Below are 17,355 nucleotides of genomic sequence, written 5' to 3' on the forward strand. Positions count from 1 at the left end.
GAAAGCCACACTACCCCTGTGGAAGATTTTGGAAATATCTTCCACGGGGGAGTTTGAATTTCAAATGGAATGAACATATTCGGCAGCTCCATTTGAAACTTACCCTCCCTCGGTGGAAGATTCAAATTGAATCTTTCTTAGAGGGTGTATGAAATTCAAATGGAGCTGCATAAAGTGTTCATTCCATTTGAAATTCATACACCCCCTGTGGCAGATATTTCTTAAATCTTCAACAGGGGTAGTGTGGATTTTAAATGGAATAGTCCATTGAATCCATTAAAAGTTGATATTTTTAAGGTGAGTCTATGGTCTATATACCTTCATCGAGTCAGTATTGTTTTTAATTTTTTCTCTAAATGATGCAAGGATCCAACTAGGATAACAGATTCCTGAAAAAATTAACAGATTTTGAGAAAATCTCAAAAGTGGCTTTTACTTTACTGACTCGAGGAAGTTATACAGACTATAGATGGAATTTGCAGGGGTTAATATAAAGTCTGATCATACATTGAAGGAATCGGATTATTGCAAACAAATCCATCAGGTGCAAAACGTTTCTTGTAAAAATGTGTGCGGTAGATGGGAACAGAAATACCGATTCCTGCAAATGGGCTATTCCAGTTGAAATCCATACACCACCTGGAAGATACAAACTTAATCTCCTCCTTGAGTGGGATATAAAGGACAGATCTTCCATAGGGGGTATATGGATTTCAACTGGAATAGCCCATAATTGGTCAGCAGGTATAGACATGTTGTCATCATGAATGCATTAACAGAGTATGGTTTACATACAACATGTCTGTATGTGACATGTCGTGATGCACGCATAAGGTCAACTGGTCATACATGATTGGGCACTTGTACATCGCACTCAATGCAGAGCAAGTAACTCGGAACAATTATACTAATGCTTTTAGTTGTGTGCCAGTACTGATTTGGCTAGCCTTAGTGAGGCTTAGCTGAGAACATCAGTCCCTTATTACAGTTATGTAATCTTGAGTCCCATTTTTGAGAAATTGAGTTCACTTAGTGTAATTGCAATCTCAGTAGTTTCCTTGGCTGCATAGGGTGTGTGACATGAGAACAAATGGGGTAACGATTTTATCCTTGAGTGAGCATGAATTCTCTTATCTTCTGACTTTTTCATGAACTTTGGAATTCAGTTTGATAATCTCACTGAAAAGTAGGCACATTTCTTCTTTGCTTTTTATTAACAGTACAGCCGTGCCGCGCGTGAAGTATGCACACATCTTTGGATATGGTGCAAGTTATGTTACGCACAAGCCGTGCATGTGAGGATTACGCAGGTAATACAGAAAATATGACCTGCCTGTATATTAATGAGGAGTACGCAGGTAATATGAATTTTTATCCAAGTGGTGTTTGACCAGTGAGATTGCAGAATTCATGTTAACTAAAGGATTCATATGTCATAGGTTTGTACTTGGTATTTGTTATTGATTATTAATATTAACAGTAAATATGCAACTGTCATGAATACATTTTACCTTGCAATGAAATTGCGTCTTCAAAAAGAATAACTACACTGCAACTCTGCAAGTTTCCTATTGCTGTCACCTGAACCCTAAATTGTCGCTAAGGTTCTTGGCTAGTACTGTGCAGTACCAAGGGAGTACCAGCGCAGTAACACTGCTGGTGGGTCCTGTGCAGTAACAGCATTGGTACCAGTGTTCTGCTCTGAGATGCTTGTAAATGCAACTTTATAAACATAACTGTGAGCTCATCAGCATCCTTCTAGTTGGCCAATATCTGATAGTTTACTCCAATAATAAAAGTGGATCTTTTTCATTTTTTGATACATTACTAAGTTTTATACCAAAAAAAATGCTACTGCCGATCTCTAGATGTAAAAAAGGCTTTATGTGCCAGTAAGTCTTGTAGTTGAATAAATCATAAAATTGTGGATAGTTTTGTCAGCAAATTGTGGATGAAATGAAAGTTAAAGTTGGTGAAAAATCCACTTGTATATAATTACGGAGAATTGGTCTTCATGTTGAATAGGTCACCATCTTATCTTAAATCTACACTACCCCTGTGGAAGATTTGGGAAATACCTTCCACTGGGGAGTATAAATTTTAAATAGAATGAACACTTTATCAGCTCCGTTTAAACATCATCCTCCCTCTGTGGAAGATTCAGGGTGTATGAAATGCAAATGGAGCTGTGTTCATTCCTTTTGAAACTCATCCTCCCTCTGTGGAAGATATTTCCAAAATCTTCCACAGGGGTAGTGTGGATTTTAAATGGAACAGCCCATTACAAAGAAAAATGCCCAGAAATGTTGCTTCTTGATAATTTTAACTGAATTGCAATCAAATTTGTGTTTTCGGTTATCCACATTGCTTCCTTGTTGAAATACCACATTGAATACCAATTCGTTTGTGTGAGAATATCTAAGGAATTACTATGAGCATTTTAACTATACAACCAATGACATGCAAATATTTGTACTTATTCTTTCTTGCCTAAATGTTGACATGACCAATAACATGAGAATCATAGAAAGATTGAGCTAATTTCAAGTGAATTCTGCACCCCATCCTTTTTATGAGAGGCATATCCTGAATTAAGGTTAAAATGGACTTATAACAGAAGACCAGAGATGTATTTTTCACATTCATGAAAAAAAAATCAGTTAAAAGTGACTGGTAGAGTAATTAAGATAAACGTGTGCTCGGACAAAGCTGCAGAATCAGAGAGACTCTAAATAGTCAATCTGTCATGCAAAATATTGTTTACCCGTTGTTGAAAATGGACCCAGAGGGTGGTGGACACCAAGTGTGCCTAGAGCATTTTGGTGCTAAACTATTAACAATTATCCAGCATGCACAGAGTGTGTTATCATTGATAATAATATCCATATTTGAACTTAAAATTTAAAAAATAAATAACATGCTTGTATTAATGATAAGTGTCAATGCAACCGGAAATCTAATTAAACTAAGATGCCCAGTGTTTCCAAAATAAATGTACAAAATGTTTACCTAAGTATAAGTGACTGAAAACAATTACTTACAGTTCTGTATATGCATACCCTGATAATGAATGGTATTGTGGGTAATATAAGCATTGTGGGTAAATATATGCATTGTGGGTAATATATGCATTGTGGGTAAGATTTTAATTGACAGAATTGGTGTAACAGAATATAAAGTTATTAATTAATTAAGATATATATTTGATCTGTTTATTTTAAGCCTCAATGTTTCACCCAGTGCCTTATACATTAACAGTGACAATAAGTTGTATCAATCGATGTTTAAGTAATAGATATAGTTAGGTAGTTTATTGTTATCCTTGCAGATGTAAGACACAACTGTAGGAACTACACTTTGATCTCGATCTACCATCTTTCACTAGAATACTTTATAATAATTGCATAGATGAAAAAAATATAGACCATTCACCAATAGGCCAAGTCCAGCAACGGGCCAATCATTACACTCTATGCATGAGACCATATATTGTTTTAAAGCACAGTTTTGCCATCTTTGTATAAACATACATAGGCACCATAGAGCTGATAATAAACCTCCAATACAGCTCCATTGTAGCCACAAACGGTGTGTGCATGATTTATTATACACAGCCGTATGAATGGCCGCTCCTCATGAATATGCGAGAATTCTCATCATACAAAGCATGGGGACTTTGACTGTTGGTTAATAGTCTGGATATTTTCTCGTCTATGAATAATTGCCTTTATGGTGTTGCTGTGAAGACTATTTGAACAACTCTTGGGTCAAAATCTAATACAGACATTGACTTTTAGTATGTCATCAAGGAATTTGTCAAAAAAGTAGATAAAACTTATCTTGGTTATGAACACATGTCAAAATTTACTTCGTTCAATTTTAAACCGCACAGTATAAGTTGCAAACATTTATTTATTTATCATACAAAAAACTTCAATTTATTCAGCATCTAATCTGTATAGTTTTCTGACCAAAGTGTAGTACCAACCCCCATCTCTGGGATCTGTTTCACAAAGATTTAGATCAATCTAGATCAGTTGAGTCTGTGTGAAATGGGTCCCATGTAGATACATTACTGGGCTAGTTAGTAACTCATGCCCTTTGTGTATTTCTACAGAGTTTATTAACAACAGTACATGTAAATAATATGGTTTCTTAATGCAGGCTTTTAGACAAGTTCTAGACATTTTTAAATATCTGACATTTTCTTCTAAAATTACAGAAAAGTTATACACTTCACACAAGTTAAGGTGAATTTACACCCCAGTGAATAGCGACAAGCAGATTATTTTCGACCAATCAAATGGATTGTTGTATACAAAGCAAGAATAAAGTAAAAAGCTGATTGGTCGATTCTTAGAAGTTTGTCTGTAGTGACTCAAGTGTAAATTCAGTTTTACAGTATTTTTTTGTGTTTCTATAAAAGGTTATCTCGGCCATAGGCATAGATAAAAATCATGAAATGATGTATTCACATGAAAGTTTTAAGTAGCCAAATGATGTAGTGTTCATGTTATGTCAGCAAAGGCTTGTTATATGTGCACTTTATTTGCCTTCTTCATCATGTTAGTTGTACCAAAAGCTGTTAAGGGCCATTTATACTCTGCAGAATGTGTGTCTCTTTTGCCATGCAGGATTTTATCCATCGGACATCACATCACTCTCTGCTACAGTTTTCTTCCCTGTACAACTGTATATAAATGTTGGCAGGTCTGTGACAGACACCAAACTACTGGGCTAAAATATGCTGTATCAAAAATGTAGAGTGTAAACAGGTCTTTAAGTTACCTCTTGGCTATTTCACAAACTGGTATGCAGCGTATGTTATGTGTGCATTATAGGTTACACATATGCACATAGGTTATACATACATACAGGGCTAGAAATTTCATTGAGAATCAATTCTCGCAAAGATTCTCTTGAGTAGATATGAAGGAATCCAAAGTAGAGTCTTGTAAAATTTGTGTGGTGTGTAACATTACGTAAATGGAGGAGAACTGAATGATTCTTGTAGATTCTTTAGCAAGAATCTAGATGGATTCATGCAGCATGAAACAAACTTCTAGCCCTGATTTACGCTGTAGTTTTAACTTCGGCCCTGCAATATCGGTTTGTGCACTGCCATGAAGAAGGCAATTTAGGCACTATGTCTAATTTGGTCCTTTAGCACTATCGGTGCTCTGATATATACCAATGATTCTTTATATCGTACCCTGAGCATAGTGCTTTGGTTTTTTATTTAAATGAAAAATAATAAAACTATGCAAATGTTAATTATTATGCTTGATACATTACATCACCTGGGTATGACAAAAAAGTCATCGGTACCTAACCAGACACCATTAGTGCTATAGGACCAAATTGGATATGGTGCCTTAAGAATGTAATGATTTGTTATTAAGTGACAGGTTTCTATGACGATGTATATTGGGGAATAAAAGTTATGTAATATAATCATGATCAAATTTATATTATCAAAATCTAGTTCTGCCTTTCTTCACATTTCCTTAGCACCTCTTTAAAAGTCTATTAATCTATTTTACTTTGTTATCAAATTGCTTGTATGATTTTGCAAACTATAGTTAGAGAAAACACCATGTAGTCAGTTATCAAATATTTGTATAAATGTACTGTCCCAGTTGAAATAAATACACCCCCTATGGAAAACATGATGTTAATCTTCCACACAGGGAGTGTGAATTTCAAATGGGATTACCTGAATGGGTGATTCCATTTGAAATCTACAACCCCTGTGTGGGAGATTAAGGTCATGTCATCCATAGGGGGTGTATTGATTTCAACTAGGGTAGCACAGTTAGTCTGAGTCACATGTCAACCACCCCCTAGGAAATGTATCATGTATATTTAGGTGCTTTCTTTTAATTTATGTTTTGTTTGTCCACAGTGGCTTCCATTTCATGTATGTTTTTATGTTGCAAATATATTATTATTATTATCTTCAGTTGTTTGTATAAATCAGTCTCGAGGCCTTTGTCTATATCATTCATTATGTTTCTACTTGTATGATATTGAAATAATAATTATACAGGCTTGTATGCATGTATGCCTTCCACTGTAAAATTGTATAGATGGTTTAATTTTGTGTCTGATTGTATTATTTTCTTGTAAACCAGATATGCGAAGAAGAAGTTGAACATAGTAAATATTAGCAGAGAAGTTGTTGTTAGGTATAGCATGTGCTTAATAAATCATGTTTTTTCAATGAAATCAATTTAATTAAACTTGATTTTTTTTGCATTGTATTTGATCTGATAAAATATTCATTCCCTCTATGTTGAGATTCTTTCTTTATCCAGACCTTGTCAGCTGTTCTGTTAGGGTAATTTTATTTTGATATTGAGTTATTCCAGAATTTCCAATTGAAATCCATACACCCCCTGTGGAAGACCTAACCTTAATCTTCCACAGAGGGAGGGTGATTTTCAAATGGAGCCTCCCAAGGAATCCAAATATTACACTATTCTGTAGGTCTTGTTATTCTTATGTTATGGCTTAAAAATGACACAACTATGGTTTTGATTTTGACTTTATTGCCAGTTAGTTCTAACTATAGGATTAAGATTTAGCTATGTTTCATTTGGTAAAACTGGGTGATATGTTTTTAATCCCAAAAAACGAGTGCTGTATTTTTCTGGAATCGGAAGTAGTTCGGGTATTACAAGTCTCGGGGGGAATGGGGATTACAAAATTTTTTTAAAAAGTATTTAACGGTACTATATCCAAAATCATTTAACGGCTTGATGACCCACCTTTGCACAGTATTTTTTGTGGGACCCGATAGCACATACCAAATTGCATTCTGAATAGGAGGAATGTCCTGATGGTATCAAATAATTCTGATTCAAATTTTATGGCAAATTATTCAAAATTAACATTTTGTCCTCAAAATGAATTTTATATATGTGACATGATCAAGGGGAATGAGTCAAAATGAGTTTTATATAAAAATGTTTCTAAAGGGGTCATTTAGAGCTTTCAGAAACTGAAAATCCTATGTTGATACGATTTTTCTTTGCGAAGTTACATCAATTTATCAATCACTGAAAACAATAGAAAACAAAAGAATTTTAACACTTTCTTTGCCAATATCTCAAAATGAATATTAGCGACATCCGACTCATTCCCCTTGATCGTGTCACATATAATGATTATGTAATGATTTCCACATAGGTAGGTAGAACTTTATGAATGACCGTCATACTCAATTTCAAAAATTCTGTTATTCAGTTCAGGTCAGTTCAGTTTAACAGTTCACATAGCTTCTAAAGACCTTAATCTATAATGAAGGTCTGCTGACATATTCCGAAATTTTGTGTAAAAAGGTCACAAATGTTCCTGTCATTCTTCATGACATTACTGTTGTCCATGGGTGCGTCTCTCATGACTATCATGTGCCGCATGCGAGGCAAAAGTGCGCCCACAATGCCGACATTTAAATGGCCTTTCACCGCTGTGTTGCCTGAGATGAGTGCGTAATATACTGGATGCGGTGAATGATTTACTGCAGAAAGTACATCTGTAGGGGCGCTCTCCGCTATGGACACGAAGATGTTTATTCAGACTTGATGACTGTGAAGAGAAAGAAAGAAACATTTTTAATTTTGATACAAAACTATCCAATTTGTGTAGGTGGTACCCGGGGGTGGTACAGGCTGATTTCGAGGTATTCAGCAGGGTGAGTTTTATACATTAAAGGCCAAGCTCTTGTTTTGTCCTAAATTTTGATGCCTCACCCGAGTAACCCCATGACAGACCCAGAGGAATCCCCCCAGAGAATAGCCAGAATACCCATAAGCTAAGCAATGGCATCACATGTAACTCCTTCAATGCCTGGGCTTCAATGTAGCTTTCATTTGCCCAAGTTTGGTTATTCTCTCGGTCGGAGTGGTGTCATAACACATAGGCTATATCCCTCAACCTCCTGACACTGGAGTGAACGATTGCTGTTTGTGGTAAATTGGAAAGATCTCAGGATTTGTAACAGGAACCTAATTTTTTTATGACAACAAAAATCCACCTTGTAAAATATTGTCCTCTTTTATATTCTCTGCTCAAGAAAATGTTAATATCCATTGTGTCAAACCAAAGTTCAGGAGCGATGATGCCCTTGGATTGCCACTGAAGATTCATATATACCTTGCAGATTGTCGATGACAGCAGTAGCATAGCCAGCGGAAATTGTTATCCCCCCACACACACCAGGAAAGCTGGCTACATCCTTGGGTAACAGATACAGACTTATAGGCAATATTCTGTTGTGAAATCTAGCTAAAAACTTTCAAAACAACTTTTTTATACTAGTATATGGCTGAACTATTTTTAAACCACATGCTTTGAAATGCTTATTACCTGTGAAAATGACTTGCCGCAAACACTGCAGACATGAGGTCGATGTTTTTCATGAACATGGAGTATATGTATCCGTAGCCTGTCTCGTTTCTCAAAAGAGCGTTGACAAAGCTGACAGGGATAGCCTCTGTTCCCTGTATCAACACATCGTGTGTACTTGAGGTGCTTATCCCGATAGTACTGGTACGCAAAAAGCTTACCACATCGATCACATTGGAACCCTTCTGAATCTGTCAAATATAAGAAGTTAATAAAGAAAGAGGTACAGAGAATTAAAGAATTGGATACTTTTTTAAATAAAATGATAAATGCATATATAAATGTTGGTTGCTATATATTTGTCTCTCCCCGGTCCCCACCCTCACACGCATAGGCCTACAGCCACTGCCACAGCACACACACTCATCCCACTTCGCATCTTTGACAATTAAAGCAGCTCTGTCTACCGAAGAGTATGATCTTCTAAATCTCAAGAAATACCCACATATTCACACACCCACCCCTCCCCTAGGCCCACACATACACACCCCCATCGGCACTTTATCACATCTATAAACGGTATGTGAGATAACCATTTTAGCCTCCTGTGCTATCTACTGAAGATAGCAAGGTAGGCTCTCATTCAATTTATTGAGACACGGATGTGATACGAGTACAAAGCAATTCAATTATGATATCAAACAGTTAACACAGATTAATCAACATTTTAAGAAACATACAAACCCCCACCCTCACACAACACCCCCACACACACCCACCCCCACCCACCTCACACCCTCCCTACAAAAGAGAATGACACTTACTATCTAAAGCATTTTCGCTCTTTTCATTCCCATTTGTGTAGCTATTACTTTTCATTGCAATTGGAATCCCCATAAACTGTGTGTAACATTCCCCGTACCATACCAAAAGCTCCGTACCACATGGAATATCTTTGCAGCATTCGTAGTAGAGACCATCTTTTCGTTGTACCGCTACCACATTCTGTTCTTGAGCGAAGCGAGCACTGTTGATGTATTTCATCCACGTGTTACTGATACAATTGGAAGTAGGAACAATTCCATCTTTGGAGATCTGAAAATTGGGTAATAAAATCAGCGTTTATTTAATTCCACCCCAACAGAATTTGTGAGAAAATTGGCTGATACTATGATCTTTTTATGATCTGAGTCTTCCCAACATAGCTTTTACCCCATCTGGTCAGTAGTGTAGCTAAAGGGGGAGGGCCGTCGCTAGAGGGGGGTGTGACACCCCAATACACATCAGCAAAACCATGTGACTGTCGGCAAATGTAATCAAAGGTATGTGTGATTTTCGGCAAATTGTGAGAGCCATATAACAGATTAATGTGTTACGAAATTGTGTTGTTGTAACGTAATAGACATACTGTGAATGGTATAGTAGTTACTAGTCAAAAAAAAATTGAAAATTTTTTTGACTCCTGCCCCCCCCACACTTTTTAGATTTCTGAGCGCCGTCCTGGCTAAAAAAAATTTGGGTCAACAAATTACACAAAATTTCCGTCGGCAAACCATACTGTACACCCCCCGAATCATATTGGTCTAGCGACGCCCCTGGGGGGGCGTTCGGACAGGTCGGACAGCGTGCTGACAAAAAGAAAGAGAAAAGTGCCCCCTGACAACAAAATGAAAGAGAAGATCGGGAAGCTTAGGCAAAGGAAAAGAAAAGGGGCAAGGAGCCCGTTTCCCACCGAAATTCACCCCCGATTAAAATAGTGTCAAATGTCAAATTTTCCCAAAAATGCCCTTGGAAACCCGAAGACTTTACACGTACACTCTCTCTAAAAAACGGTATAGGCCCATTCCATGTCAACTCCAGGGATGTGCACCGCAGCACCTCTTCAATTTTTTTTTTCTTTTTCTGTGTGGTGGTAGATATTGATGAGAAAGTAAAATCCTGAAAATTTGAGCTTCATACTCTATTTCGTTTTCCTGTGGCATCAATTTGAAATTTAGGGGGGTCAGCGTAAAAAATGTGTCGCAACGCGAAAGACGACGTTTGGAGGTCCATAAATGTATAAAGGGAACCCTTTAAAACTTTGAAAAGTATGTATCCTGGGGTACTTTTTGGTGTAGAATTCAAATCTGCTATCAGCAAACTTGTAACTCCTTTACTTTAAAAGATATAGGGCCCTCAAAATGCAACTTCGTCCAACCAGGACCAACTTTGGGGGGGGTCAGAACTCCAAAAAGTAAAAATAATTTTAGCGTCAATTTTTTTGCCAGTCAGAGCCCTTTGGTAGGAAATTACTCTTATCCAATATTGAGCATATTAGAATACATTTAGCTGAGATATTACCCATGCAAAACCACTTTTTTTACATTTTGACCCCCCTGAAAACCAATGTCAGACAATTTGCCCCACCATCAACTTCAGGTATGTTGAAGATATGTTCTTGGACAACATTTCTGAGAGATATTGGCTTGGGGTCTTGATGGCTTCAACACATCAGTTAGGTTTGCCTACTCCATAGAGTTGTACACATTTTTGATTTTGCATGTATAATGATTTAACTCCAAACATCGTCTTTCGCGTTGCGACACATTTTTTACGCTGACCCCCCTAAATTTCAAATTGATGCCACGGGAAAACGAAATGGAGTATGAAGCTCAACTTTTCAGGATTTTACTTTCTCATCAATATCTACCACCACACAGAAAAAGAAAAAAATTGAAGAGGTGCTGCGGTGCACATCCCTGGAGTTGACATGGAATGGGCCTATAGCTATATGGCAATATCCCACCGATAATACCGGGTCAAACTGATGCAACCGTGAATCTGTTTTCGTCTTTGCCCCCAAACTTTTTATTTTGCCCCTCCTGACCAAGAAAGATGACTACGCCCCTGGGTCTAAGGAGCATTACTAAGTTAAACTGACTGTAAGACACCAAAGTACACAAATAAAATTCATTAAAAAAAAAGATTCCCTACTCATTTATGTTTGACAAACTATTCAAATTTGAGTTTTGGGGTCTTTTTGACAAGACAAACTACTTAAGTTTGATTAAGTTTGGTCATTTTTGACATGAACCTATTCATTTTTTTTAAATGACAAGGCAATCTTATCAAATTTGATGAAATATGTTATGTCCACATATCTGAATAGTTTCCCTTGTCAAATTTGACATGTTTCTATTCAAAAATGAGTAGATCGTTTTAAGAGTGTAGGCTAATAAGTGTAACACTAGAGTGAAATCCATAAATGGTTAATTCCTCTTTTTGTGCACTGACAAAGTACAAAAGTATGTGACGGAATAGTACTACATTCTACACATTGTCCAAATTTAAGTATACACAAAATTTCTTCTATAAATTGTTCTAATTATTTATGCTTTCATAAAAGTTTGAAGAAAAGTAACCAAAAAATTTGCCACTAAAAAGGGGCTGTATGAGGTGCCTTAAATTTAAGGGGTTAAGGGAATGCCTGAAGGGAAGGGGTTAAATAACTCGTAATAATTTAAAAGAAGCCACTTCCATATTTAAGGGACCCACCTATTTAGGCCTATCATTTTTACGTGATTTTGGAGAAACTCACACACATGCACATAAAATCGATTATGAATATGATCACGGTTTAGGTCTTCGTAGAGACTGGGCAGTGTTTTAAAACAGATAAGGTTTGTGGTACGATACATTCAGTCTTTAGCTGGCTATGTGTTTCGTATGCTTTTCTTTTCACACCCATTTGATTTCAACTGAAGTTAAAAATGTAAATTGAAATTCATATTGAAATAATTAGAACATGAAAGTACATTGTCCTGAATAAACTAATGATTTTTGGGACATTAAGTATTGACCAATATGTACTTCTGACGCCTGTTTTTGATCGATGAATTTGGATTGAGGATCAATTTCAGTCGGTTTATATGCTCATATGTGTTGAGCACCTAATTGTCGAGACGAAAAGGCGCTAAATTACTAAGTGCCTTAATGACTTAATCGTTGGTGTTATAATTGCCTGATGGAACATTCACAAGTGATAGGCTTTGTCGGACGTCTGTCGCAATAAACTTTCTATATATATTTAATTGAATTGAATGACTTTCTCTGTTAAGATGTAGGCCTAAGACCATAGCCCTATATCGGACTGGAAAACACCCCGCACAAAACAACAACGAACCAAACATCTTGGGGCACGGTGGTCCAGCGGTACGGGCTCTCCTCTGCCTCGCGATCATGGGATTGCTATCGTGTTGTGCACTTGCGTAAGGCGCTTTACCTCACTTGCCTCTCTCTATCCAGGGTTGAAATGGGGGAGCTGTTATGAATATTGTCTACTGAGCGCCGCCTAAAGGTATGAGCATGCCTTGGGCATATGGCAGCTGATACGACAGCGGAATAAATGAAAGGCGTATAAGTGCCAACATTTTTTATTTCACCGTAAAAATTCGTTAATAAACATATGTGCCTATTAACGAGTTGCTCGGACAAAAACGGTTTTTTTGCGGTAGTTTGTTAAACTTTTTTAATTTTTTTCTTTCAATTTACAAATATCTTGCGAAAACGGGACGAAATATTAACAAATGTGGACGAAAATTTGGCTTTCCTCTCAAAAAGGCTGGCTACGCTGTTGAATACTGACCTGGAACGAATTATGGTGTCCATCTTTACTGGTCGTAGGCGATGATGATTTCGTGCTAGCTTGGTATGGCCCAAACACCGTCCCTTTATGAATGATTCCATGCACACAGAACACGCTAATATGTGTTATATCACCGATTTCTGTTCGCACCAATGACAAATCTGAAACAAGAATATTGTGATCTTAAGGGGTGGGGTATGAACGTCTGGACAGTTTTTATTGTGGGGCATTAGAGCACACCAGACATATCGAATTGCATTCTGAATACGAAGAATGTCCTTCTGATATCAAATTATTTTGATTGTTTGAAATTCGCAATGTAATACGCATTTTATGGCAAATGATTAAAAATTGACATTTTTGATATTTAACAGTACTCGAAGTAAACTTTATAAATCTGATGATTTATACTTAAAGTGTATGTAGGTGGGATAAAAACCAAAACACCAAAAAAATCCATATCTTCAATATGAAAGGTCAAAATTTTCAATTGATCGTCGGCTTTTCCTCCCAGCTACATACACTTTAAGAATATATCATTAGATTTATAAAATTTACTTCGAGGACTGTTATATATCAAAATGTGAAAAATATCAAATTTTAATAATTTGTCATAAAATTTGTATTATATCGTGAATTTCAAAAATGAAAATTATATCAGAAAGACATTCTTCGTATTCAGAATGCAATTCGATATGTCTGATGTGCTCATGTCCCACAAAAATACTGTCAAAACGCTCATTCCACAGACCCCTTAAGCAGTGTCGTAGATTTTTTTGACAGGGGGGGGGGGGGTGGAAAAAATTCTTGAAGTAAAGAGAATCCAGCACCTTTTGGCGACAGAATAAGTTAACGGTACAAATGGGCGCGAAGCGCACGAAAAATTTTGCCAGTTTGAAGCTAAACTGATGAAATGTGTTGCCAAAATGGAATAAATGCGGGCGAAGCGCGCTAAAATTTGCACTTTGGGGCTAAATTGATTGAGGTTAATTTGATCAGAAACCCATATTCAGACGTCAACATGGGGGGAGGGGGTGTATTTAAAGTAAAACTTTAAAAAAATGCGCAATTTCAAAAAATAACTTTTATTACACAAAGCTCTTTATTATGTCACTATCATCATCATCATCGTCGTCGTCGTCGTCGTTATGTCAATATCGTGCGCAATCATTACCTAATAAATGTTTTTCTTACTTTGTGGTAGCGTGAGACCCTCTTTCTGATAATATTCATATTGTGGTATTCCATATTCCTCGTTTGTACTATCTGCAATGTAAACCAATATTACATATCAGTGTCTCATTCAAAAGTGCTATATACCCTGATAACGAATTTGGTTTAAGACTTGCTATCTTCCGAATTTATTTATGCCTGCTATCTGCTGAAGACAAATTTATATTTGACCCACTATCTTCGGAAGACAAATTTAATATAAACCTGATCTCTTCCGGAGACGAATTTATTACTGAAGACGGAATTTTAATACTTTAGAAATGCTATCTTTTGAAAATGATTTGTTTTTAAACGTGCTATCTAGTGAAGATGAATTAATTTTAAGTCTGCTATCTACTAAAGACGAATTTAATTTAAACCCGAAGACGAATTTAATGTAAATTTGATATCTTCCGGAGACAAATTTATATATATACTAAACACCAATTTATTTTGGACCTGCTAACTTCCGAAGACGAATATAGTATAAATCTGATATACAGGGTGTCCCAAAAGTAACTTAACATTGTGAATTTGCCATAACTTGCGTTGGGTTAATAGTGTTGTTACAAAAATTGCACAGTATGTAGATAATTCTTTTAGAAATGTTATGATACCAAACATGCCTGTGTGGTCATGACCCTTTGGCATGAAATTATTAACGGATATCCACCGTACCGTAAAACCCACTTTTATAAACGCAAAATAAGTCTCGTCATTTGAGACGTGATAACATGATATAAATATGTTTTGTTTAATTTTGCTATGTTTGTTTGTTTATTTGTTTTCAATGCGTAATCTTCATTTTCTGTTTTATCTGGATTTTATATGGAAACTGCTTAAGATCTTTTCTGAGAATTCGATGAACAGTTGTACGCGGTACGTTGTTCTCCATTGAAAGTCAACGTACTGATCGTCTTGGGTTTTCGCCACCGCTCTTCGTACGACGCGACGTCGATGTTTGTAGCCGATGTTCCTGTTCTTCCACGTCCTGCCCGAGGTAGATCATGATCAGATCCAGTTGATAGGAATTTCTGCACTAGTTGCTGGGTTGTATTTCGGCTGGGTGCATAATTTACTTTAAAATGTTCCCTAAACTTTGCTTGAGTGAGTTTGTCCGACTTTGTCTCTGCAACTAAGAATCTGAATCCGTTGATCTATAGGAAATTCATCTTCACTACGAACTGTTTAAAGTTAAGTTTAATATTGGCAATACACCCGTAGAAACCCGTCTATAAGGAATAGAAGCGACTGTGATGATAGCATATTTCACGCTAGCGCCCTCCACAATATTATATCATTATGGAATTTGAGCAAATCATTTACCGACACAAGCAGGTATACAATGTATTATTTTATCTTTATTTCGTATCTCACGAGCATAGCTCACTTGGCAAGGCATAAGACTTTGGTTCTTTAGATCGGAAGATGGTGAGTTCGAGCCTCATCACGGTCACACAAACTTTTATAAACAAAATATTGTTCAAACTTTTCATTTATATTTTCTTGCATTTTCTAAAGACTGCTTTCGTGATCATTTTTTTTCATATTTAGTTTAATTTATTCTATTGTTTTTCTTTTATTGTTTCTTTTCTTTGTCTTTTTTTTCTTGTTTAATTTAATTTTTTCTTTATTTTTCTTTGATTCATATAATATTGGCAGGATAAGGAGAGGAGGAACTAAAGACCCATTCAGTGATTTGCTCATCCGGACGATCGTAAAAATCATCAAAATTCACCTTTGTCATTGTCATAGATGTGGTAACATAGCCTGCTAGTGGTTCAGCAGAAAACCGTGTGACACATAATATACATTTGGCTACATTTTATTATACGATAAATACGAATTTATTAAACATGGTAACAAATATTCTCTAGCAGATCGGTTATACGATGGAACTGGTAGGCATAGGCCTATTATAAATTCGGGATATTAAATATCTTCCTGACGAGACAGATCTGCGCATGTGGTCAAAGACGATTCCTTACTAGCCACAGACCGTCCGCTGGAATTAGTTGAATCGCTATGGCTGTTGGTCGGACCTCTCATCTCTCCACATCGATTGTGACCTATCCCCGACATTGCCCTTATGAACTCACATCCTCCTGTTTTATTCAATACGCTGGCGAAGTTACGTAATAATCGGATTAACTACCATAGCAATAGGTGAAAACAATTTTGAATATACCGCGTTATACACTGATACGTTCAGGCGGTACCTCTTCATTGAACCATATCATGCTGCACCTGTAAGATCTTTGAAAAGACCAGTATTGTATTCAATCTATGATTGCAGACATACACAGTACAGGTGATGAGTGTAACCTGCTTGTAGCGCAGCGCGATATGTTCAAAATTGTTTTCACCTATTGCTATGGTAATTAATCCGATTAATTACGCAACTTCACCAGCGTATAATAACCGAATAAATTCTGACCATCACTTGGCTTGTTGGATTCGTCTATACTACAATTCGCTGTCGAAGTGACGTAATAATCGCAATAACTACCATCAAGCAGATTGCACTAATCACCCGCGTATGTCACCAAACATAGATTGAATACCACTCTTAATATAAATACTAATCTTACATGGCGAGTGATTAGCATTTCTTTGACAACTATGGTTTAATGCATAGGTGCCACGTGAACGATGAAGTGCAGGGCTATATATTCGAAATTGTATTCATCAATTGCTATGGTAGTTAATCCGATTAATTACGTCACATCGACAGCGAATAGCCTATAGTATGGGTTCAAGTGGAACAAAAAATAGTGTATGTCCATTGCTAGCTATGGTAATTAATCATGTTAGTGTTTACATCACTACTTCGGTGAAGACAAGAGAAGTGTGCCTTCTCTACCAACGCCTGTGATATAACAGGTGCAAGCGAAACAAAATTGAATGACCAGAATAGTTTCCTTTGTCAGATGAATTGATTGAAGTTTTTGAAGACACTCTATTCTTGATGGGACAATAGATTCAAATATGGAATAATTATTATTTTTTTTATTGAAAAAACTGCAATTGTGGCAACAGAACAATATTTATTTTGATTTCATTTCAAGTAGAAACAAAATCGTGCTTAAGCCAAAAACGCACCCTACCTCAAGAATTGGGATGGCACAAAGGTGCAACATAGGTTTTTATTGCAAAGACGAGGACAGACA

At 36.5% G+C, this 17,355-nt stretch overlaps 1 protein-coding gene across 1 annotated transcript; it reads right to left on the reverse strand.

Annotated features, from left to right (window-relative positions):
• Positions 1-6,462: 6,462 nt before the first annotated feature.
• On the reverse strand, positions 6,463-13,043 carry LOC140149690 (PR domain zinc finger protein 14-like). Its single transcript, XM_072171762.1, has 4 exons — positions 12,974-13,043; positions 9,174-9,444; positions 8,371-8,600; positions 6,463-7,590 (listed from the first exon to the last, which is right to left on the reverse strand). Exons 2-4 carry the CDS (start codon positions 9,391-9,393, stop codon positions 7,375-7,377), a joined length of 666 nt encoding a protein of 221 aa, XP_072027863.1. The 5' UTR covers positions 9,394-9,444; positions 12,974-13,043; the 3' UTR covers positions 6,463-7,374.
• Positions 13,044-17,355: the final 4,312 nt, after the last annotated feature.

The sequence above is a fragment of the Amphiura filiformis genome, chromosome 4 (assembly GCF_039555335.1).
Source record: "Amphiura filiformis chromosome 4, Afil_fr2py, whole genome shotgun sequence".
NCBI classification, from domain to species: Eukaryota; Metazoa; Echinodermata; class Ophiuroidea; order Amphilepidida; family Amphiuridae; genus Amphiura; species Amphiura filiformis.

Excerpts from the sequence above, each read along its gene's own strand:
- LOC140149690 (XM_072171762.1), bottom strand. The coding sequence starts at position 9,393 with ATGAAATACATCAACAGTGCTCGCTTCGCTCAAGAACAGAATGTGGTA. Across the intron at positions 8,601-9,173 it reads GAGCGAAAATGCTTTAGATA|ATTCAGAAGGGTTCCAATGT; the intron begins GTAAGTGTCATT and ends TATATTTGACAG. Across the intron at positions 7,591-8,370 it reads GCGGCAAGTCATTTTCACAG|TCATCAAGTCTGAATAAACA; the intron begins GTAATAAGCATT and ends TTCTCTTCACAG.